The sequence below is a fragment of the Oncorhynchus clarkii genome, chromosome 6, assembly GCF_045791955.1.
Source record: "Oncorhynchus clarkii lewisi isolate Uvic-CL-2024 chromosome 6, UVic_Ocla_1.0, whole genome shotgun sequence".
In the NCBI taxonomy this organism is placed as follows: domain Eukaryota; kingdom Metazoa; phylum Chordata; class Actinopteri; order Salmoniformes; family Salmonidae; genus Oncorhynchus; species Oncorhynchus clarkii.
In genome coordinates, this window is record NC_092152.1 from 5,995,653 (window position 1) to 6,021,972 (window position 26,320).

The 26,320-nt window shown below is 47.2% G+C and overlaps 1 protein-coding gene across 1 annotated transcript in view; it reads right to left on the reverse strand.

Moving 5' to 3' along the window:
- Positions 1–1,054: 1,054 nt before the first annotated feature.
- The window catches only part of LOC139410567 (anthrax toxin receptor 2-like), a gene marked incomplete at its 5' end in the record, with an annotated part of 125,479 nt that continues 100,213 nt past the window's right edge, over positions 1,055–26,320 (reverse strand). The window contains 1 exon segment of the mRNA XM_071155858.1: positions 1,055–2,791. Within this exon segment, the coding sequence (XP_071011959.1) occupies positions 2,753–2,791 (39 nt within the window).

Here is a 26,320-nt window from a genome sequence, read left to right on the forward strand (position 1 = left end):
GGCTTTTTAGCAAAATGGATCCAATTCTAAATAAAAATGACAACAAGATATAGTGAAATAACTACATTCCAACCCACTTTTTTTTTTTAAAAGGCAAAATGTGGCTCTTTGGGCATCTCACATAAGATTCCATCCATCACAATAACAACAGTGCACGAAAATACATTACAATTACTAATCGGAAAATAATCTTAGGCGAAGTACTACTGGTACTACTAGTTAATACTGGTGTATTAACAATTTAAACCAATATTACCACTATTTTTGTATTTATAAAAAGTGAACCATTTGATCTCTCCATGGATCGTTTGGAAATGGCACAAGAGGCGATAGAGATGCCTCCTAAAGCCAGTGTGAAGCGATGCTAGGGTTGGATAGCTGTGTTCTGGTCGGTATGTAAATTACTCATTAGTACGGGTTCAGATGTAACATAAAAATTGAATGTAAAAAAAAAAATAAAAAAAAAAGTTAAATATATCTAAACGAAGCTGATTATCTGACCAAAAATGTTAAACTGAGAAATTAGGCAAGAGACTAAAAATATATGTATAAAACTAATATCACAGCACCCTAAGGATTGTGTATCTGACCATCAGTGTCATTCCTGTCCCTTCCTGTCTACCCAGATAAAAAAAACAAAGCAATAATTAAGTCAGAGACGACGTTGTGCACGCCCAACCCGTCTCGTGCACTTGCATGCCCACCAAATGTGAAAATCCTGGCCCATTCCCCCTGAAACTTGATGGTTGTTGAACTTATTTTTAGTGTCATATGATAAGCTTCCCTGGTTGCACAGAGACATCCCACTGACCCAGCCACTGGTCATTGTCTATACCGGTTCCCATCAAAACCGGGCGAGCTTTGTCAGGTTTCGGCTCGAATATCCATTTTGCATCTGAAGTACCGTATCCAAAGTGACTGGATCGTTGGAGCCATTTCTCTTCAGCTGCTGCCTTTCCTCCCCCACAATGCTCCTCTCTCGCTGACATCATTTTGGGATTGGCGTCATGACAACACGCTTGAGAAATCTACAACTAATATATATACTACCGTCTTTCTTTTTTTTGGGGGGGGGGGGGGGGGGGGTCGTGGAGCGCTGCGTGCGAGGCTTGGTAACATCATTTGAACAATACTTATCCGTACGTCACATCCATTGCCTTGTTTTTACGTTTGGGTTTCGGAGAGCCAGGGTGCACCAAACCGTCACCAAGGAGACAGGATGGGATGGCCTCTTTCTCTCCAAATAATGCACGTACAGTCATAGGTCATTCAATGTCAAAAGCAATAATACAAAAAAGACGACCAAATCTTCACAGGCTGCTGCTTGCTGTTCTCTTTAATTATTTTAATTAAACGTTGATTTTCTGCGGCTGAGGGAAGCTATAGGGCTGAGACTGGAGGGAGGCAGGGAGGTCCTTGGAGAACTGGAGACAGAAGGGTAGAAGCAGGGAGACCCTTGGAGGATTGGAGACAGAAGGGTAGAAGCAGGGAGGTCCTTGGAGGATTGGAGACAGAGGGAAAGGGTAGCAGTGACATTGGAGACAGAGGGGAAGGGTAGCAGTGACATTGGAGACAGAGGGGAAGGGGAGCAGTGACATTAGAGACAGAGGGGAAGGGTAGCAGTGACATTGGAGACAGAGGGAAAGGGTAGCAGTGACATTGGAGACAGAGGGAAAGGGTAGCAGTGACATTGGAGACAGAGGGAAAGGGTAGCAGTGACATTGGAGACAGCTCTATCTATATTTTAAAACTCTTCAACTGACTGACTGTCATGTTTATTGGGTTGTGATGTTGTACGCCTTAGTGAGCATACAGCAGATTGCATCAAAACCGAGGGGAACACAGCCAAGCACCATGTCAGGGGCTTCAGGCAGCCTATCCCTTAAACCTAGTCTGAAGAAGAGAGCTGTGATGGTCTGGTCAGAGGGGCTGTCCTGTCCCGGCCCGGCCCGGCCCGCGGTGGGATAACGCTCTAATAACTTCCCCCTTGTCCCCAATGCATAATGAAAGAAAGGTGTCTTCACAAAACTAAAGGGTAAATGTCTTAGCTACTGCTTCCAATACCTTAGGGCGTCCTGACTGACTACAGTTTATCATGCGTGTGCACTTCTCAGTGTTAAAATGACAGGATATACGTTCATAGGGGGTCCCGCCGGGCATCTTTCAAACGATAGTGGAGGGAGAGGAGTTGGAGAGGATTTGTGACGAGACGTTGCCAAGAGGCGATGGACTTGTGCACTGTGTGTCGAGGCCTGCTGGGAGTATTCATACTGCCACGCTAAAGGCAGTCTTGCTCTCTCTCTCGCTCGCTGTGTTTTTTTTCATTATTTTTTTTAGATAGCTTCCGTCTGTGCCCATGAAATAAGGTTTTCCACAGAAGGCACAATATGTTAATCCTTTGGTGCAAAAAAAAAATAACATCTGGATCCGAACGGCCATTTTGTCCAGTACTTTTATTCGCTTTGGCTTCTTGTGAAAGAAAATACACATTTTTAAAAAAATACGACAAGTGGAAAAATATGGAGTTTATATATTCCAGTTATTGATGGGTGGAAAAATGTAAATGTTCTTATGAGTATGATTTTTGAGAAAACAGGAGATATCATGGAGAAGAGTCCTCCATTTTGTGCACAATATAGAGTGAAGCAAATGTATTGCGGTTTTTGGATTTTTGGGGGGATTTTTAGATCTTCAAAAATATTTTGCTTTTACCAAGAGAACAGTAATCATTGTAGATTATATTCTTTGTCCTCTAACGGTTCTGCAGTCGGCTGAAATTAATACATTTCCCCTGAAATGAGAAAGAATGAGAAATGGCATTAGACTCCAAAATTGCAGTACAGTACATTCATCACTATTTATATAAAAAAATAAACACTCAGAAATCATTGTAATATTTGTTACAACTAATATTACTCTAACTTAAATATTTTCCCACAAAAAAACAAAACAAATACATTTGAAGTAAATCTAGTTGTTTCAGCATAGGAACATTAAATATTGTATATGTTAATAAAGTACTATAAAATACTTCATAAGGTATTCATTCCCCTTTGACTTCGTTAAAATTTTGCTATGATTTCAAAATGGATTAACTCAATGTTTTTCTTCTTCCAACCCATCTACACACAATAACCCCATAATGACAAAGTGAACAAAAAAATGTTTTAGACATGTTTGCAAATAAAATACAGAAATATCTAATTTTCACAAGTATTCACACCCCTGAAGTCATTCTTTTTTTTAGAAGCACCTTGTGCAACATTTGTCCATTTGTTCTTTTCTAAATTCTTCAAGCTCTGTCAAATTTATTGTTGATCATTGCTAGACAAAACATTTTCAAGCCTTGCGATAGACTTTCAAGTAGATTTAAATCAAAACTGTAACTCAGACACTCGGGAACATTCACTGTCTTCTTGGTAAGCAACTCCAGTGTAGATGTGGCCTTGTGTTTTAGGTTATTGTCCTGCTGAAAGATGAATTTATCTCCCAGTGTCTGATGGAAAGCAGACTGAACAGGTTTTCCTTCTTTTCACTCTGTCATTTAGGTTAGTATTGTTGTAGATCCATCCTCAGTTTTCTCCTATCACAGCCATTAAACTCTGTCATTTAGGTTAGTATTGTTGTAGATCCATCCTCAGTTTTCTCCTATCACAGCCATTAAACTCTGTCATTTAGGTTAGTATTGTTGTAGATCCATCCTCAGTTTTCTCCTGTCACAGCCATTAAACTCTGTCATTTAGGTTAGTATTGTTGTAGATCCATCCTCAGTTTTCTCCTATCACAGCCATTTATTGATACATCATCCAAAGTGTAATTAATAACGTCACCATGCTCAAAGGGATATTCAATGTCTGTTTTTTATATTTTTTACCCATCTACCAATAGGTGCCCTTCTTTGCAAGGCATTGAAAAACCTCCCTAGTCATTGTGGTTGAATCTGTGTTTTAAAATCCCTGCTGGACTGAGGGACCTTACCGATAATTTTATGTGTGGGGTACAGCGAGGAGAGTAGTCCAAAAATAAAATCCTGTTAAACACTATTATTGCAGACAGCATACACTCTGAATGCTCTCTGAATACTCTCTGAATGCTCTCTGAATACTCTCTGAATGCTCTCTGAATACTCTCTGAATGCTCTCTGAATACTCTCTGAATGCTCTCTGAATACTCTCTGAATGCTCTCTGAATACTCTCTGAATGCTCTCTGAATACTCTCTGAATGCTCTCTGAATACTCTCTGAATGCTCTCTGAATACTCTCTGAATACTCTCTGAATGCTCTCTGAATACTCTCTGAATGCTCTCTGAATACTCTCTGAATGCTCTCTGAATACTCTCTGAATACTCTCTGAATGCTCTCTGAATACTCTCTGAATGCTCTCTACATTTCCAAGTCTACAGAAGTACAATTTTGTAGTTATTTCTGCAACAAATTACAACATAATATATATCAATTTAAATACTTTCTTTCATCAGAAACATAATCTTATTTTTTAAATTCTTTTAAAACAAACGTATTAAATACAATTTCACCTATCAGTAAGATTTTTTTGCGTTGTACTTTATAAAAGTAATATTGTCATCCTATGTCAAATATAGATTTAAATACATCATATACCAGTTAAGAAAATATCTTACATATTGTAACAGAATGTATAGTGCACAACGTGAGGACTCACTCACAACTCACTCACAACTCATTCACAACTCACTCACAACTGTTATTCCTTCACATGCCACAAACCTGCCCGCCACGACAACATTATCTGAAGACCCCTGACGGCGGAGGTCTCATCCCACTAAGGGAAAGGTATAGGGAAGCATGGGGTAACAAGGACCAGGTTTGTTTATTTTTTATTTTACCTTTATTTAACTAGGCAAGTCAGCTAAGAACAAATTCTTATTTTCAATGACGGCCTAGGAACAGTGGGTCAACTGCCTGTTCAGGGGCAGGATGACAGATTTGTACCTTGTCAGCTCGGGGATTTAAACTTGCAACCTTCCGGTTACAGGTCCAACGCTCTAACCACTAGGCTACCTGCCGCCTCTACACTCTAACAGCTAGGCTACCTGCCGCCTCTACACTCTAACCACTAGGCTACCCTGCCTCCTCTACACTCTAACCACTAGGCTACCCTGCCCCCTCTACACTCTAACCACTAGGCTACCATGCCCCCTCTACACTCTAACCACTAGGCTACCCTGCAGCCTCTACACTCTAACCACTAGGCTACCCTGCCGCCTCTACACTCTAACCACTAGGCTACCCTGCCACCTCTACACTCTAACCACTAGGCTACCCTGCCGCCTCTACACTCTAACCACTAGGCTACCTGCCTCCTCTACACTCTAACCACTAGGCTACCCTGCCTCCTCTACACTCTAACCACTAGGCTACCCTGCCGCCGCTACACTCTAACCACTAGGCTACCATGCCCCCTCTACACTCTAACCACTAGGCTACCTGCCTCCTCTACACTCTAACCACTAGGCTACCCTGCCTCCTCTACACTCTAACCACTAGACTACCCTGCCACCTCTACACTCTAACCACTAGGCTACCATGCCCCCTCTACACTCTAACCACTAGGCTACCCTGCCACCTCTACACTCTAACCACTAGGCTACCATGCCCCCTCTACACTCTAACCACTAGACTACCTGCCACCTCTACACTCTAACCACTAGGCTACCCTGCCACCTCTACACTCTAACCACTAGGCTACCCTGCCGCCTCTACACTCTAACCACTAGGCTACCCTGCCTCCTCTACACTCTAACCACTAGGCTACCTGCAACCTCTACACTCTAACCACTAGGCTACCCTGCCTCCTCTACACTCTAACCACTAGGCTACCTGCCTCCTCTACACTCTAACCACTAGGCTGCCTGCCACCTCTACACTCTAACCACTAGGCTACCTGCCTCCCCTACACTCTAACCACTAGGCTACCCTGCCACCTCTACACTCTAACCACTAGGCTACCCTGCCCCCTCTACACTCTAACCACTAGGCTACCCTGCCACCTCTACACTCTAACCACTAGGCTACCCTGCCTCCTCTACACTCTAACCACTAGGCTACCTGCAACCTCTACACTCTAACCACTAGGCTACCCTGCCTCCTCTACACTCTAACCACTAGGCTACCTGCCTCCTCTACACTCTAACCACTAGGCTGCCTGCCACCTCTACACTCTAACCACTAGGCTACCTGCCTCCCCTACACTCTAACCACTAGGCTACCCTGCCACCTCTACACTCTAACCACTAGGCTACCCTGCCCCCTCTACACTCTAACCACTAGGCTACCCTGCCGCCTCTACACTCTAACCACTAGGCTACCCTGCCACCTCTACACTCTAACCACTTGGCTACCTGCCGCCCCAATTAAATTAAATTAAATTTGAATTAAAGTCACTAAATTCAGGAAGTGGTTTGAATTAAAAAATAAATAATTTGTTTTAATATCGTTTAAAAAATAAATAATTGATATATACAGTTTATATAGAAGTCTTTGAAAATATATGTTAAATTATAGAATTAGAATTGACCTGTAACGGTTTTCTTGATGCGAAGGAGAGTCGGACCAAAATGCAGCGTGTAGATTGCGATCCATGTTTTAATGAACAAACGTAAAACACGAATCAATGCAAACACTACAAAATAAAGAACGTGATGAACGTAACGAAAACCTAAAACAGCCTATCTGGTGAAAAACACATAGACAGGAACAATCACCCACAAACACACAGTGAAACCCAGGCTACCTAAATATGGTTCCCAATCAGAGACAATGACGAACACCTGCCTCTGATTGAGAACCATATCAGGCCGAACATAGAACTGGACAAACTAGACATGTAACATAGAATGCCCACTCAGATCACACCCTGACCAACCAAAACATAGAAAATACAAAGTAAACTATGGTCAGGGCGTGACAGTACCCCCCCCCCAAGGTGCGGACTCCGGCCGCAAAACCTGAACCTATAGGGGAGGGTCTGGGTGGGCATCTGTCCGCGGTGGCGGCTCTGGCGCTGGACGTGGACCCCATTCCATGACAGTTTTAATCCCCCTCCTAAACGTCCCTAAATAGGTTACCCACCACAATGATAACATGGGACAGAGGGACAGCTCGGGACAGAGGTAACTCGGGACAGATGGGTAGCTCAGCACTGAGAGGAAGCTCAGCACTGAGAAGAAGCTCAGCACTGAGAGGAAGCCCAGGCAGGTAGTAGAAACTACCAGAACCTGGCTGGCTGGCGGTTTCAGCAGATCCTGGTCGACTAGCAGATCTGGGAGAATCTGGTCGACTGGCGGATCTGAGAGAATCTGGTCGACTGGCGGATCTGGGAGAATCTGGTCGACTGGCGGATCTGGGAGAATCTGGTCGACTGGCGGATCTGGGAGAATCTGGTCGACTGGCGGATCTGGGAGAATCTGGTCGACTGGCAGATCTGGGAGAATCTGGTCGACTGGCAGATCTGGAAGAGTCTGGTCGACTGGCAGATCTGGAAGAGTCTGGACGACTGGCAGATCTGGAAGAGTCTGGACGACTGGCAGATCTGGAAGAGTCTGGTCGACTGGCAGATCTGGAAGAGTCTGGTCGACTGGCAGATCTGGAAGAGTCTGGTCGACTGGCAGATCTGGAAGAGTCTGGTCGACTGGCAGATCTGGAAGAGTCTGGACGACTGGCAGATCTGGAAGAGTCTGGACGACTGGCAGATCTGGAAGAGTCTGGACGACTGGCAGCTCTGGCTGCTCCATGCTGACTGGCTGCTCCATGATGACTGGTAGCTCTGGCTGCTCCATGCTGACTGGCTGCTCCATGCTGACTGGCAGCTCTGGCTGCTCCATGCTGACTGGCTGCTCCATGCTGACTGGCAGCTCTGGCTGCTCCATGCTGACTGGCTGCTCTGGCTGCTCCATGCTGACTGGCTGCTCCATGCTGACTGGCTGCTCCATGCTGACTGGCGGCCCTGGCTGCTCCATGCTGACTGGCGGCCCTGGCTGCTCCATGCTGACTGGCGGCCCTGGCTGCTCCATGCTGACTGGCGGCCCTGGCTGCTCCATGCTAACTGGCAGCTCTGGCGGCTCCTTGCAGACTGGCAGCTCTGGCGGCTCCTTGCAGACTGGCAGCTTTGGCGGCATCCTGCAGACAGGCAGCTCTGGCGGCTCCTTGCAGACTGGCAGCTCCATGCAGACTGGCAGCTCTATGCAGACTGGCAGCTCCATGCAGACTGGCAGCTCCTTGCAGACTGACAGCTCCTTGCTAACTGGCAGCTCTAAGCTAACTGGCAGCTCTATGCTAACTGGCAGCTCTATGCTAACTGGCAGCTCTATGCTAACTGGCAGCTCTATGCTAACTGGCAGTTCTGAACAGGCGGGAGACTCCGGCAGCGCTGTAGAGGCGGAAAGCTCTGACAGCGCTAAACAGGCGGGAGACTCCGACAGCGCTGGAGAGGAGGAGGGCTCCGACAGCGCTGGACAGGCGAGGCGCACTGTAGGCCTGATGCGTGGTGCTGGCACTGGTGGTACTGGGCCAAGGACACGCACAGGAAGCCTGGTGCGGGGAGCTGCTACCGGAGGGCTGGGGTGTGGAGGTGGTACTGGAAAAACCGGACCGTGCAGGCGCACTGGAGCTCTTGAGCACCGAGCCTGCCCAACCTTACCTGGTTGAATGCTCACGGTCGCCCTGCCAGTGCGGAGAGGTGGAATAGCCCGCACTGGGCTATGTAGGCGAACCGGAGACACCGAGCGCAAGGCTGGTGCCATGTAAGCCGGCCCAAGGAGACGCACTGGGGACCAGCTGCGTAGAGCCGGCTTCATGGCATTAGGCTCGACGCTCAATCTAGCCCGGCAGACACGCGGAGCTGGAATATACCGCACCGGGCTATGCACCCGCACTGGAGACACCGTGCGCACCACTGCATAACACGGTGCCTGTCCGGTCTCTCTAGCCCCCCGGTAAGCACAGGGAGTTTGCGCAGGTCTCCTACCTGGCGTAGCCATACTCCCTGTTAGCCCCCCCCCAAGAAATTTTTGGGGCTGCCTCTCGGGCTTCCTTGCCAGCCGTGTTCCCTCATATCGCCGGCTCCTCTCTCCGGCTGCCTCAGCTCTCCTAAGTGCCTCCACCTGTTCCCATGGGAGGCGATCTCTTCCAGCCAGTATCTCCTCCCAAGTGTAACAGCCCTTGCCATCCAAAACGTCCTCCCATGTCCATTCCTCCTTACGCTGCTGTTGCTGCCTGTTGACACGCTGCTTGGTCCGTTGGTGGTGGGTGATTCTGTAACGGTTTTCTTGATGCGAAGGAGAGTCGGACCAAAATGCAGCGTGTAGATTGCGATCCATGTTTTAATGAACAAACGTAAAACACGAATCAATGCAAACACTACAAAATAAAGAACGTGATGAACGTAACGAAAACCTAAAACAGCCTATCTGGTGAAAAACACATAGACAGGAACAATCACCCACAAACACACAGTGAAACCCAGGCTACCTAAATATGGTTCCCAATCAGAGACAATGACGAACACCTGCCTCTGATTGAGAACCATATCAGGCCGAACATAGAACTGGACAAACTAGACATGTAACATAGAATGCCCACTCAGATCACACCCTGACCAACCAAAACATAGAAAATACAAAGTAAACTATGGTCAGGGCGTGACATGACCCCAACCCTTGTGTGGATTACAGATGGTCCAGAGGAACGGCTGTCACGGCTGGGAGGGAAAGAGTACAGTACAGTGGTATGGCTTCAGCTCTCACTGGCACCAAGAGAGAGAGCTCTAACCCAGCTAATATACAGACACCAAGAGAGAGAGCTCTAACCCAGCTAATATACAGACACCAAGAGAGAGAGAGCTCTAACCCAGCTAATATACAGACACCAAGAGAGAGAGAGCTCTAACCCAGCTAATATACAGACACCAAGAGAGAGAGCTCTAACCCAGCTAATATACAGACACCAAGAGAGAGAGAGCTCTAACCCAGCTAATATACAGACACCAAGAGAGAGAGAGCTCTAACCCAGCTAATATACAGACACCACGAGAGAGAGGGAGCTCTAACCCAGCTAATATACAGACACCAAGAGAGAGAGCTCTAACCCAGCTAATATACAGACACCAAGAGAGAGAGAGAGCTCTAACCCAGCTAATATACAGACACCAAGCGGGAGCTCTAACCCAGCTAATATACAGACACCAAGAGAGAGAGCTGTAACCCAGCTAATATACAGACACCAAGAGAGAGAGAGCTCTAACCCAGCTAATATACAGACACCAAGAGAGAGAGAGAGCTCTAACCCAGCTAATATACAGACACCAAGAGAGAGAGAGAGCACTAACCCAGCTAATATACAGACACCAAGAGAGAGAGCTCTACCCCAGCTAATATACAGACACCAAGAGAGAGAGAGCTCTAACCCAGCTAATATACAGACACCAAGATAGAGAGCTCTAACCCAGCTAATATACAGACACCAAGAGAGAGAGAGCTCTAACCCAGCTAATATACAGACACCAAGAGAGAGAGAGAGCACTAACCCAGCTAATATACAGACACCAAGAGAGAGAGCTCTACCCCAGCTAATATACAGACACCAAGCGGGAGCTCTAACCCAGCTAATATACAGACACCAAGAGAGAGCTCTAACCCAGCTAATATACAGACACCAAGAGAGAGAGAGAGCTCCAACCCAGCTAATATACAGACACCAAGAGAGAGAGAGAGCACTAACCCAGCTAATATACAGACACCAAGAGAGAGAGCTCTACCCCAGCTAATATACAGACACCAAGAGAGAGAGAGCTCTAACCCAGCTAATATACAGACACCAAGAGAGAGAGAGCTCTAACCCAACTAATATACAGACACCAAGCGGGAGCTCTACCCCCCCCCCCCCCAACCTGCCAAAGACTGAAGCACAACCCTGACACTTTGCCGAGCCCACCTTCTCTCTCTCCCTCTCCCTCTCTCTCTATCTCTCTCTCTCCCCCTCTCTCTCTCTCTCTCTCCCCCCTCCCTCCAAACACACAGAGAAAAAAGGCCAACCCTGACATTGGATGCACTAACCGGGCAGATGCCAATGCAATGACTGAGTTGTTGCGAGCATCCAAAAACTGCATCCAAATACCACGAAAGGTCAGAGACCGTTGCTGTGTTCCTACACTGTTGAGTCCGACAGCCACTCCGTGGTCGTTGTTGCCATGGTTCAACATTGCAAGGGGGTAGCCACAACAGTTAGATCCAAACTTGGATTGTGCTTGCTAAATTATGTTTGGACTAGAACTGGAGTTTAGACAAAAATATAGAATCATCCTTCTCTCTTTGACATCGAGTGTGCGTACCCGCTCGCATAGTGTATTTGTGCGGGCTTTGCTCCATCTCTGCATGGTAAAGCCCCTGGATGTCGACCCTCTGTGCCTAATCTCACACAGTCAACAAATAAGGCACATCAGATGCTGTTTTGGCCGCCGACACCAGAGCAGATAAATTCACTAGATTTTCTGGGGTTTAAATCGAGAAGGGGACTTTGCAAAAGCTGCTTCTCATCAGGAGCAGAGGACTGGGACTATGGTCCTATTCCGGGACTGAGACTATGGTCCTATTCTGGGACTGAGACTATGGTCCTATTCTGGGACTGAGACTACAGTCCTATTCTGGGACTGAGACTATGGTCCTATTCTGGGACTGAGACTACAGTCTTTTTCTGGGACTGAGACTACGGTCTTTTTCTGGGACTGAGACTACGGTCTTTTTCTGGGACTGAGACTACGGTCTTTTTCTGGGACTGAGACTACGGTCCTATTCTTGGACTGAGACTACGGCCCTATTCTGGGACTGAGACTACGGTTCGATTCTCTACATGCTTTGTAAGTAGGAAAACCTGCAAAATCGGCAGTGTATAAAATACTTGTTCTCCCCACTGTATGTGTGTTTCAGTAAGATCATATTTCAGAACTAACAATCAACAAAGACTGAAATTCCCCAAAATGTCATAGTATGGAGTTGATTTAGTTAGAATGTTTGAGTCACTCTGACTGCATAAGAAGAACGCATAGGCCATTGCCCCTCCCCCTCGTTGCTAATGGTCAAACAGGTGCAGCACAATACGGTCCGACCCATTCCAGCTCTCCTGATCCTTTTCCTGGGCCAGTGAGCTCTTGGCAGTGTGAGTTGCACAGAGGCACATAAACACACACACACACACACACACACACACACACACACACACACACACACACACACACACACACACACACACACACACACACACACACACACACACACACACACATACGCAGAGGGAGAGATGGTGATGTGTGGTACCACCCGTCAGACTACAGAGAGGGAGAACAATAGAATAGAAAAGTCTACATGTCAGCATTGGATGTCAGAGGAATTCCATCAGATGGATGGATGGATGGATGGATGGATGGAGGGATGACTGACTAGAAGGATAGAAGGATGGATTGGTAGATGACAGAGGTGGGGAGATTGAGAAGTGATGTGACAAGGGGTGGAGGGTGTTTTTTTTTCTCTCCTTGTAGTCAGAGAGAGAGAGAGAGAGAGAGAGAGACAGAGACAGAGAGAGAGAGAGAGAGAGAGAGAGACAGAGACAGAGACAGACAGAGAGAGAGAGAGACAGAGACAGAGACAGAGAGAGAGAGAGAGAGAGAGAGAGAGAGAGAGAGAGAGACAGAGACAGAGACAGAGACAGAGACAGAGACAGAGACAGAGACAGAGACAGAGACAGAGACAGAGAGAGAGAGAGAGAGAGAGAGAGAGAGAGAGATCCAAGCTACTGTCTCATGATTAATAGGTGCCATTAAAACCCCTCCATTAGGTTTGTACTGAAATACATTTGGAGAAATTGAGAAGTCGAGTTTTCTAAATGATGTCAAGCAAAATCTTCAGATATGTTCAAGAGATTCAAAGGGTTAATAGAATAGAATTACGTATCCAACTGCAACGCACAATAAAATACTGGTGTGGTCATGGACAAATATTGTACAATAGAACATTAATATTCATAGCTACAGGTTTGAGATACTTTTGAAAATATATACACAGTGCCGATATACATTTTGTTACCTTACAGCTTTATTCTAAAATAGATTAAATACAAAACATTCCTGTGCAATCTACATCCCATAATGATAAAAAAGGGCTTTTTTGACATTTACATAAGTATTCAGACCCTTTGCTATGAGACTCGAAATTGAGCTCAGGCGCATCCTGTTTCCATTAATTGATCAGCCTTGAGATGTTTCTACGACTTGATTGGAGTCCACTTGTGGTAAATTCAATTGATTAGAAATTATTTGGAAAGACACACACCTGTCTACATAAGGTCCCACAGTTCACAGGGCATGTCAGAGCCAAACCCCGAGGTCGAAGGGATTGGCTTCTACAGTGGCCGCAATCATTATTAAATGGAAGAAGTTTGGACCCACCGAGACTGGCCAACCGGCCAAACTGAGCAATCGGAGGAGAAGGGCCTTGGTCAGGGAGGTGACCAAGATATGCAGTGGTCACTCTGACAAAGATCTAGAGTTCCTCTGTAGGGAGAACCTTCCAGAAGGACAACAATCTTTACAGCATTCCACTAATCAGGCCTTTATGGTAGAGTGGCCAGACGGAAGCCACTCTTCAGTAAAAGGCACATTACAGCCCACTTGGAGACATCCTTGATTGAAAACCTACTCCAGAGCACTCAGGAACTCAGAATGGGGCGAAGGATCACCTTCCAACAGGACAACGACCCTAAGCACACAGCCTAGACAACGCGGGAGTGGCTTCGGGGAAAAGTCTCTGAATGTCCTTGAGTGGTCCAGCCAGAGCCCGGAGTTGAACCTAATCGAACATCACTGGTGAGACCAGAAAATAGCTGTGCAGCGACGCTCCCCATCCAACCTGACAGAGCTCGAGAGGATCTGCAGAGAAGAATGGGAGAAACTCCCCAAATACAGGTGTGGTATCTCAGATAGGGGGAGGGCGGTGAGGCCTAAGAGGGTTTTTAGAAATAAACATCAAACAGTGGGTCTTGCAATAGGTATACAGAGATGACCAGTGATGTGTCCTATAAGAAGCATTTTTTTGGTCAGATGGTTTAGATCATTTTCTTCTTCAAGGTTGCAGCCCCTGTCATCACGAGCCTGTCTCTGACCTTTCTAACCTGTCTCTCCTCTCTGGGGAAGTTCCCAGTGCTTGGAAAGCAGCCACCGTGTGTCCTTAATTTAAAAGGATCAAGCTGATCCTAACTGTTAATAAGCCAATGTATTCCCAAGTTGTTCGAAAACAAGTGCTGTGTTCAGTATTCCAAAGTTTGGCAACAGATCTCCTCCAATAATTACCAAAATATCACCCTGTGTGTATGCCTGATTTCTTATCTGACCATAGCTTTGGCCTGGCGATGTAAATACCATATTGGTGGCGGTTTGAAGGTTTGTGTCTCTGACCCACCATATTGTCTGGAGCTGCAGAGGTCTGCAGCCTGCAGGCAGACTTCAGAGAACAAGAACATGTTTGTCGATCAGAGTTTTGGCTCGTCCCTTGTCAAGGCTCCAGGAGTGTGTGTATGTGTGTGTGTGTGTGTGTGATTTTGCATCTCATCATCTCTCTCTGAACAGCTTGATTCCCCCAACAACACTACAAGTCCCCAAGGATCTGTCTTACACTCTTCAGTTTCTACACGAGGGACTGAGACCAAGAAAAACGTGCAGTACGGAATCCATATTAGGAAGTCCCTAGCATGAACACAACTGAGGGAGTTTCTGGCAACTGAGAGAGCTCCGAAAATGGATGCCGTAAGTTGTAGAACCCAGATTTTGGTTCATATGGCCAACTATGACATTTTGTGGCGCTCATCTTTTACATAAGTTAACAAGATATTTCCATATAAGTTATGTGAAACATTTTGGTAAACAATAAAATAACATGGAAAACAACACTATTTGATATTTGTTTGGGAAGGAATTGAGAGACCTAAAAGCCACAATATGTCCTTTAGCTTTGAGCCGCCACATATATAAATCAGGCTCCCGAGTGGCGCAGAAGTTTAAGGCACTGCATCTCAGTGCTAGAGGCGTCACTACAGACCCTGGTTCGATTCCAACCTTTATCCCAACCGGCTGTGATTAGGAGTCCCATCGGGTGGTGCACAATTGGCCCAGCGTTGCCGGGGTAGGCTGTCATTGTCAATAAGAATTTGTTCTTAACTGACTTGCTTCGTTAAATAAAGATAAAACGTAATTATTGGCTGCAATTAAATATAATAATTACAGTAAATATAATAATTACAGTAAATATCTTATTTTCATGCATAAATTCAAAATGGCATTTATTGTAAAAAAATTTTTTTTTCAAAAGTGAGTAAAAGCACTTTAAATACCTCCAAATTGGACACATTCCAATGTCTCTATCTGCCTGTGGAGTCTCACCAATCAGACATGTGTTCCTGCTTCATCCTCTCGCTACATATTGAACAAATTAAGAAGTTGAAAATAGACGGAGACTAGGGAGAAGTGCAGCTGCAATGGGGACAGCAGGAGTGCCAGAGTGTGAGCAATCCTCCCATACTCAAGGCCTCCCCTTGTCAGTGCACAGACACACACTGCCCACATAGGCACTGCCATCTGTCCTGTAGGGAAATCAAAGCCACCAGGGCTACAGCCAACACAACACGATGCCAAGCCATTTCCTCTCGTTGTTACAGGCTTTGGTTTTCATTTTTTTGATATCGACGTTGGTTCTGTTTAGGTGTGGACATCCTCGTTGGTCAGGGTGTGTTGCACCTGTCGCCTCGTTAGTTAGTCGTTAGTTTCACCTGTGCCGGCACAGCTGATATTTAACAGCTGCAGAGCCAATGTCCCAGTTTACATGATAGATGTCAGAAGAGCTAGACTACTTTCAGTATGTGAACACAAAGCCATTTATTTTGTGTCTCCCTGTTTGGGTTGCACCACATTAATTTTCACTCCCTAACCTAAGTTGGTTTCGGTTTTATTTTTTGGGGGTGGGGGCAAACATAGTGTGTATCCTTGGTGTTATCAGGCAAATATAGTGGGTGTCCTTGGTGTTATCTGGCAAATCTAATGGGTGTCCTTGGTGTTATCTGGCAAATCTAATGGGTGTCCTTGGTGTTATCTGGCAAATCTAATGGGTGTCCTTGGTGTTATCTGGCAAATATAGTGTGTATCCTTGGTGTTATCAGGCAAGTCCAGTGGGTGTCCATGGTGTTATCAGGCAAACATAGTGGGTGTCCTTGATGTTATCAGGCAAGTCCAGTGGGTGTCCATGGTGTTATCAGGCAAACATAGTGGGTGTCCTTGGTGTTATCAGGCAAACATAGTGGGTGTCCATGGTGTTATCAGGCAAGTCCAGTGGGTGTCCTTGGTGTTATCAGGCAAGTCCAGTGGGTGTCCATGGTGTTATCAGGCAAACATAGTGGGTGTCCTTGGTGTTATCAGGCAAACATAGTGGGTGTCCTTGGTGTTATCAGGCAAGTCCAGTGGGTGTCCATGGTGTTATCAGGCAAGTCCAGTGGGTGTCCTTGGTGTTATCAGGCAAGTCCAGTGGGTGTCCATGGTGTTATCAGGCAAGACCAGTGGGTGTCCATGGTGGGGATCTTTCCAACGGGAGTTGCTTGGCCCTCAGTAGACACCCGTGGATAACGTTCAGAACCCATTTTAAAACCCCACCTGCTTCATGTTGGTTACCAGTGACTTCATTTGTCAGTTCCTTTCTTTCTTTTTAGTGACAATATTTGGTTTATTGGGAAACGTAACAAAATGTGTCCCATTTTTTTTTGCAGTTTCTCAAATCACTCTGAAGCAGTGGAAAGTTGTAAAAAATACAAAAAGTAAATTATTATTATTTATTTTGTTGATTTGGGAGCATTTGTGTGGAACCCTACATGGGAGATACTGGATAGACATACAAAGATGAATCTGCTCGTCGTCGCAAAGCATTATGACATCAAAGTTTCAGACGCAGGTTCACCAGCAGTTGTCAGAGTTAGTCTTTACAGCTTTGGTAGAGAAGGAAAAGACTCCTATAGAGGGAGAACGATGATAAGAGTCCTACGGGTGGTAGAGTACACCCCATAGGGGGAGAACGATGATAAGAGTCCTACGGGTGGTAGAGTACACCCCAGAGAGGGAGAACGATGATAAGAGTCCTACGGGTGGTAGAGTACACCCCACAGAGGGAGAACGATGAAAAGAGTCCTACCTACGGGTGGTAGAGCACACCCCACAGAGGGAGAACGATGATAAGAGTCCTACCTACGGGTGGTAGAGCACACCCGACAGAGGATGAACGATGAAAAGAGTCCTACGGGTGGTAGAGCACACCCCACAGAGGGAGAACAATGATAAGAGTCCTACGGGTGGTAGAGTACACCCCACAGAGGGAGAACGATGATAAGAGTCCTACGGGTGGTAGAGTACACCCCACAGAGGGAGAACGATGAAAAGAGTCCTACCTACGGGTGGTAGAGCACACCCCACAGAGGGAGAACGATGATAAGAGTCCTACCTACGGGTGGTAGAGCACACCCCACAGAGGGAGAACGATGAAAAGAGTCCTACGGGTGGTAGAGCACACCCCACAGAGGGAGAACGATGATAAGAGTCCTACGGGTGGTAGAGTACACCCCATAGGGGGAGAACGATGATAAGAGTCCTACGGGTGGTAGAGTACACCCCACAGAGGGAGAACGATGATAAGAGTCCTACGGGTGGTAGAGTACACCCCACAGAGGGAGAACGATGAAAAGAGTCCTACCTACGGGTGGTAGAGCACACCCCACAGAGGGAGAACGATGAAAAGAGTCCTACGGGTGGTAGAGCACACCCCACAGAGGGAGAACGATGATAAGAGTCCTACCTACGGGTGGTAGAGCACACCCCACAGAGGGAGAATGATGAAAAGAGTCCTACGGGTGGTAGAGCACACCCCACAGAGGGAGAACGATGATAAGAGTCCTACCTACGGGTGGTAGAGTACACCCCACAGAGGGAGAACGATGAAAAGAGTCCTACGGGTGGTAGAGCACACCCCACAGAGGGAGAACGATGATAAGAGTCCTACGGGTGGTAGAGTACACCCCATAGGGGGAGAACGATGATAAGAGTCCTACGGGTGGTAGAGTACACCCCACAGAGGGAGAACGATGATAAGAGTCCTACGGGTGGTAGAGCACACCCCACAGAGGGAGAACGATGATAAGAGTCCTACGGGTGGTAGAGTACACCCCATAGGGGGAGAACGATGATAAGAGTCCTACGGGTGGTAGAGTACACCCCACAGAGGGAGAACGATGATAAGAGTCCTACGGGTGGTAGAGTACACCCCACAGAGGGAGAACGATGAAAAGAGTCCTACCTACGGGTGGTAGAGCACACCCCACAGAGGGAGAACGATGAAAAGAGTCCTACGGGTGGTAGAGCACACCCCACAGAGGGAGAACGATGATAAGAGTCCTACCTACGGGTGGTTGAGCACACCCCACAGAGGGAGAACGATGAAAAGAGTCCTATGGGTGGTAGAGTACAGAGGGAGAACGATGAAAAGAGTCCTACGGGTGGTAGAGGACACCCCACAGAGGGAGAACGATGATAAGAGTCCTACGGGTGGTAGAGCACACCCCACAGAGGGAGAACGATGATAAGAGTCCTACGGGTGGTAGAGTACACCCCACAGAGGGAGAACGATGATAAGAGTCCTACCTACGGGTGGTAGAGCACACCCCACAGAGGGAGAACGATGAAAAGAGTCCTACGGGTGGTAGAGGACACCCCACAGAGGGAGAACGATGATAAGAGTCCTACCTATGGGTGGTAGAGCACACCCCACAGAGGGAGAACGATGATAAGAGTCCTACCTATGGGTGGTAGAGTACAGAGGGAGAACGATGAAAAGAGTCCTACGGGTGGTAGAGGACACCCCACAGAGGGAGAACGATGATAAGAGTCCTACCTATGGGTGGTAGAGCACACCCCACAGAGGGAGAACGATGATAAGAGTCCTACCTATGGGTGGTAGAGTACAGAGGGAGAACGAGGAAAAGAGTCCTACGGGTGGTAGAGCACACCCCACAGAGGGCATTAAATCCCAACACTGAAACAGTGCATTCCAAATGGCACCATATTCTCTATACTCTATACTGTAGAGACCTGTGTCTTTCAATCTACAGCCAGCAGTAAAAACATTGACACTGGCGTCATACTGTTTACAGATTGTTCATCATCGGCTCCCATTCTAGTTCATGACATGGGATCGTACTACAGAGAGGAGATAGGAAAATAAATGTTATCCAACTGATCTCCCTCATCCAATATATCACTGTAGCAACACTGCTAACAGCCAGCACTGACATAGATATCTGTTACAGGTTAAGGAGACAGGCACGAACCACAGACTTTAGCAGCTTTACGGTTGACGTCAGCCTCCTGTCCTCTGTAAAAAATGGGAGGCTGAGTATAACATCAAATAAAATTCAAGTCAAGTTCATTTGTCATATGCACAGGATACACACAGATTAGATGGGCCTTTCACCCCATAGGACCCTGTGTGTTTAGGCCCAATCATGTGACATAGCAAATATTTTACCCTGTGTTTTTAGGCCTTATCCATAAAGGAGAATTCCACCAAAAAAATAAAAGCTATTGTCTGAGGATGGTGCGGAACATCTGACATTTACATCATTTAGCAGAGGCTCTTATCCAGAGCGACTTACAGGAACAATCGGGGTAAAGGTCCTTTCTCAAGGGCACGATTGACAGATTTCCCCTAGTCAGCCTCGGGATTTGAAACAGCAACTTTTTAAGATGACCAACTGCTTAACCACTAGGCTGCCACCCAGCCCTTTTTAAGATGACCAACTGCTTAACCACTAGGCTGCCACCCAGCCCTTTTTAAGATGACCAACTGCTTAACCACTAGGCTGCCACCCAGCCCACGAAAAGAAAAGAGGACAGTTTGGATCAAATATGGTTTAAATGAAGGTTTAAACTCAGGCACATGATTGGGCCCTATGAACATCAATGGCCTCGTCATCTTGAGATTTCAACCATCATTTCCATGATCATTTGTCCGAGGGTTATGAGGTCAGACAGTCATTGAGATCGTTCGGTGCATACAAGATTTTTCCCGCCAAACGTTCATTCCATCCCAACATGCAACACCAGCGCAGCCTGTTTGCTGGTCCGGAGATTCTCCTGAAGCTACGTCGTAGACAGCAGGTACCTTCAGCTGTTTCCTGCCCCACCTCCCGTCCTGCCTGCTCTCCCTCTCTCTCCCCCTTGTCCCTCCCTCTCTCTCCCCCTTGTCCCCCCCTCACCTCCCCTGGTTTCAGTCAGTCAGAGTAAAGTGCACATCATTGCCAGCTAAGAGCTCTGGGTAGCTCTGGGCATCGTCCCTGGTCGTCCCAGAGAAACACCAGTGGTTCTGGCGTGGGCGGGCCTCACAGACAGGAGCAGAAAGGCACAGATGGCACTAATGGAGGAGAGGAATCCAACCGGGGGAACGGGACTGAGCCACACCGCATCGGCCAAATAGCTCTAGTGGTTATGTGTCTGTCTGTATGTATGTCTCTACGCTCAGCCCAACCCAACCCGGCTCCCAGCTCCAGCAAGGTTAATTCCAATCCACAGCACTCCAGCATAAAGAATTTAGAATGATGAAATAATCATAAGAGGACAGGAGGAGAAGACAGGAGGAGAGGACAGGAGGAGTGGAGGAGGTAGAGAAAGGGGGGATCTGACTGGAAGCATGCCAAGAGGATCAGATGGAGCTTGGATGGTAGGATTGAGCTTGGATAGCTAGCGACTAGTGACGTACTGTAGCCTTGTCCAATTCACAAACAACAGGGATTGATTCCCAACCTGCCGCTCAGCAGGAAACTGTCTCTGCTTGTAATTGAGTGACAGAGGACTTTGTGTTCAAATACAGAGCTGCACCACACAAATAAGTACTTAAACACTTGGAAAATGTTATCGCCTGGCGCCGACAGAGGTGGTCGCCTCGCGACTTAGGAAACTATTTGGCAATTCGTTTTTTTTCATGTATTATTTCTCACATTGTTAGCCCAGAAAATCTCAAGTGTTTTTACATACAGCCGGGAAGAACTATTGGATATAAAAGCAACGGCAACTTACCAACATTACAACCAGGAAAATGACTTTCCCGAGGCGGATCCTTTTATTACTCGCCAATGTCCATTCTCTAGACAACAAGGTGGACGAAATTAGGGCACGAGTTGCCTCCCAGGGAGAGATTGTAACACTCTATGTTTCACGGAAACATGGCTCACTCGGGAAATGTTGTCAGAGTCGGTACAGCCGCCCAGTTTCCTGAGGCTGCATTTATTGTAGCTGGGGATTTTAACAAAGCTAATCTGAGAACAGGGCTTCCTAAATTCTATCAGCATATCGAATGCGCGACACGGGCTGGTAGCATTCTGGACCATTGCTACTCTAACTTCCGCGATGCATACAAAGCCCTCCCCCGCCCTCCCTTCGGCAAATCTGACCACGACTCAATTTTGTTGCTCCCAGCCTACAGACAGAAACTAAAACAGGAAATGCCTGTGCTCAGGTCTGTCCAACGCTGGTCTGACCAATACGATTCCACGGTTCAAGATTGCTTCGATCATGTGGACTGGGATATGGTCCTGATAGACATTGATGTATACGCTGACTCGGTGCATGAGTTTTTTTATCAAGTGCATCGGTGATGTTGTACCCACTGTGTCTATTAAAACCTCCCCTAACCAGAAACCGTGGATTGATGGCAGCATTCGCTCAAAACTGAAAGCACGAACCACCGCTTTTAATTATGGCAAGGTGACTGGAAACATGACCGAATACAAACAGTGTAGCTATTCCCTCCACAAGGCAATCAAACAAGCTAAGCGTCAGTATAGAGACAAAGTAGAGTCACAATTCAACGGCTCAGACACTAGACGTATGTGGCAGGTCTACAGTCAATCATTGATTACAAAAAGAAAACCAGCCCGTCGCAGACACGGACTTCTTGCTCCCAGACAAATTAAACAACTTCATTGCTCGCTTTGAGGACAATACAGTGCAACTGATACGGCCCGCTACTAAAGCCCGTGGGCTCTCCTTCACCGTGGCCAACGTGAGTAAAACATTTAAACATGTTAACTCTCGCAAGGCTGCCTAACCAGACGGCATCCCCAGCCGCGTCCTCAGAGCATGAGCAGACCAGCTGGCTGGTGTGTTTACGGACATATTCAATCAATCCCTATCCCAGCCTGCTGTGCCCACATGCTTCAAGATGGCCAACATTGTTTCTGTTCCCAAGAAAGCTAAGCTAACTGAACTAAATGACTATCGCCCCATAGCACTCACTTCTGTCATCATGAAGTGCTTTGAGAGACTAGTCAAGGATCATATCACCTCCACCCTACCTGATACCATAGACCCACTCCAATTTGCTTACCGCCCCAACAGGTCCACAGACGACCTAATCGCCATCACACTGCACACCCCCCTTTCCCATCTGGACAAGAGGAATACCTATGTAAGAATTCTGTTCATTGACTACAGCTCAGCAATTAACACCATAGTACCCTCCAAACCCTCATTAACCCTGGGTCTCGACTCTGCCCTGTGCAACTGGGTCCTGGACTTTCTGACGGGCTGCCCCCAGGTGGTGAGGGTAGGAAACAACACTTCCACTTCGCTGATCCTCAACACTGGGGTCCCACAAGGGTGCGTTCTGATCCCTCTCCTGTACTCCCTGTTCACCCATGACTGCGTGGCCATGCACGCCTCCAACTCAATCATCAAGTTTGCAGACGACACTACAGTGGTAGTAGTGTCATCTAACCTCAGGAGGCTGGAGAAATTTGGCTTATCACCTAAAACACTCACCAACTTTTACAGATGCACATCTGAGAGCATCCTGCCGGGTTGTATTATCGCCTGGTACGGCAACTCCTCCGCCCACAACCACAAGGCTCTCCAGAGGGTAGTGCGGTCTGTACAACGCATCACCAAACTACATGCCCTCCAGGACACAGACATCACCCGATGTCACAGGAAGGTCAAAAAGATCATCAAGGACAACAACCACCCGAGCCACTGCCTGTTCACCCCGCTATCATCTAGAAGGCAAGGTCAGTACAGGTGCATCAAAGCAAGGGACCGAGAGACTGAAAAACAGCTTAAATCTCAAGGCCATCAGACTGTTAAATAGCCATCACTAACATAGAGTGTCTGCTGCCAACATCCAGACTCAAATCTCTGGCCACTTTAATAGATGTAATAAATGGATTTAATAAAGGTATCACTAGTCATTTTAAATAACATCACTTCAATAATGTCTACATATCCTACATTACTCATCTCATATGTATATACTGTATTCCAAACCATCTACTGCATCTTGCCTATGCCGTTCGGCCATCACTCATCCATATATTTATATGTACATATTCTTATTCATTCCTATACACTTGTGTGTATACGGTAGTTGTTGTGAATTTGTTAGATTACTTGTTAGATATTACTGCACTGTCGGAACTAGAAGCACAAGCATTTCGCTACACTCGCATTAACATCTGCTAACCATGTGTATGTGACCAATAAACTTTGATTTGAAATGACTATACAAGTGATTTTATAATCTAGCACTAGAGAGAACATGATCATGATCAAAGTGCTTGAGGTGAATTCAATAACCAATTGGTAACCCAACCATGAGGTGTAATCTGATCCCCAAGACATAGGTGTAATGATACCTTATAAGAAACCCTGGTCATGTGGAGACTGAACTAAAGCCTCAATAATTCCTATTTAGCATGACTAGTTCCATGACACCGCAGATGAGCATCCAACACACACAGGACAGGCTGTGTGGGCTGATCTGTACTGTTTTATTACACCCAGAGAAAGATAGACCAGAGACATAATTACACTGAGAGACTGACCCTAACCCAGATAGACCAGAGACATAATTACACTGAGAGACTGACCCTAACCCAGATAGACCAGAGACATAATTACACTGAGAGACTGACCCTAACCCAGATAGACCAGACACATAATTACACTGAGAGACTGACCCTAACCCAGATAGACCAGAGACATAATTACACTGAGAGACTGACCCTGACCCAGAAAGACCAGATACATGTTACAATGAGAGACCGACCCTAACACAGATAGACTAGACATGTTACACTGAGAGACTGACCCTAACCCAGATAGACCAGAGACATAATTACACTGAGAGACTGACCCTAACCCAGATAGACCAGAGACATATATACACTGAGAGACTGACCCTAACCCAGAAAGACCAGATACATGTTACAATGAGAGACCGACCCTAACACAGATAGACCAGACATGTTACACTGAGAGACTGACCCTAACCCAGATAGACCAGAGACATGTTACACTGAAAGACTGACCGTAACCCAGATAGACCAGAGACATAATTAAACTGAGAGGCTGACCCTAACCCAGATAGACCAGAGACATATATACACTGAGAGACTGACCCTAACCCAGAAAGACCAGATACATGTTACAATGAGAGACCGACCCTAACACAGATAGACCAGACATGTTACACTGAGAGACTGACCCTAACCCAGATAGACCAGAGACATGTTACACTGAGACTGACCCTAACCCAGATAGACTAGACATGTTCCCAGTGTTTCCTCCACCAGTGAGCCAGTGTTTCCTCCTCCACCGAGCCAGTTTTCCCTCCACCAGCGAGCCAGTGTTCCCTCCACCAGCGAGCCAGTGTTTCCTCCACCAGCAAGCCAGTGTTTCCTCCACTAGCGAGCCAGTGTTCCCTCCACCAGTGAGCCAGTGTTCCCTCCACCAGCGAGCCAGTGTTCCCTCCACCAGTGAGCCAGTGTTCCCTCCACCAGCGAGCCAGTGTTCCCTCCACCAGCGAGCCAGTGTTCCCTCCACCACCGAGCCAGTGTTTCCTCCACCAGTGAGCCAGTGTTCCCTCCACCAGCGAGCCAGTGTTCCCTCCACCAGCGAGCCAGTTTTCTTCCAGTGGTGCCGGATGGAGATCACATGCAATCTGAGCTGAGGGGTAAGGCCAGCGTTCCTCCTGCCAGCAGGATTGGGGTCACATCCATTGTGATCTGAGGGGTCGAGGCCAGAATTCGGGGTCACATCCATTCTGAAATGAGGGGCGAGGACAGCGTTCATCCAGTGGTGCCGGCTGGATTGGGGTCACATCCATTCTGAGCTGGATTGGGGTCACATCCGTTCTGAGCTGGATTGGGGTCACATCCGTTCTGAGGAGGATTGGGGTCACATCCGTTCTGAGCTGGATTGGGGTCACATCCGTTCTGAGCTGGATTGGGGTCACATCCGTTCTGAGCTGGATTGGGGTCACATCCGTTCTGAGCTGGATTGGGGTCACATCCGTTCTGAGCTGGATTGGGGTCACATCCGTTCTGAGGAGGATTGGGGTCACATCCGTTCTGAGGAGGATTGGGGTCACATCCGTTCTGAGGAGGATTGGGGTCACATCCGTTCTGAGCTGGATTGGGGTCACATCCGTTCTGAGGAGGATTGGGGTCACATCCGTTCTGAGCTGGATTGGGGTCACATTGGTTCTGAGGAGGATTGGGGTCACATTGGTTCTGAGCTGGATTGGGGTCACATCCGTTCTGAGGAGGATTGGGGTCACATCCGTTCTGAGCTGGATTGGGGTCACATCCGTTCTGAGCTGGATTGGGGTCACTTCCGTTCTGAGCTGGATTGGGGTCACATCCGTTCTGAGCTGGATTGGGGTCACATCCGTTCTGAGCTGGATTGGGGTCACATCCGTTCTGAGGAGGATTGGGGTCACATCCGTTCTGAGCTGGATTGGGGTCACATCCGTTCTGAGCTGGATTGGAGTCACATCCGTTCTGAGCTGGATTGGGGTCACATCCGTTCTGAGCTGGATTGGGGTCACATCCGTTCTGAGCTGGATTGGGGTCACATCCGTTCTGAGCTGGATTGGGGTCACATCCGTTCTGAGCTGGATTGGGGTCACATCCGTTCTGAGCTGGATTGGGGTCACATCCGTTCTGAGCTGGATTGGGGTCACATCCGTTCTGAGCTGGATTGGGGTCACATCCGTTCTGAGCTGGATTGGGGTCACATCCGTTCTGAGCTGGATTGGGGTCACATTGGTTCTGAGGAGGATTGGGGTCACATTGGTTATGAGCTGGATTGGGGTCACATTGGTTCCGAGCTGGATTGGAGTCACATTGGTTCCGAGCTGGATTGGGGTCACATTGGTTC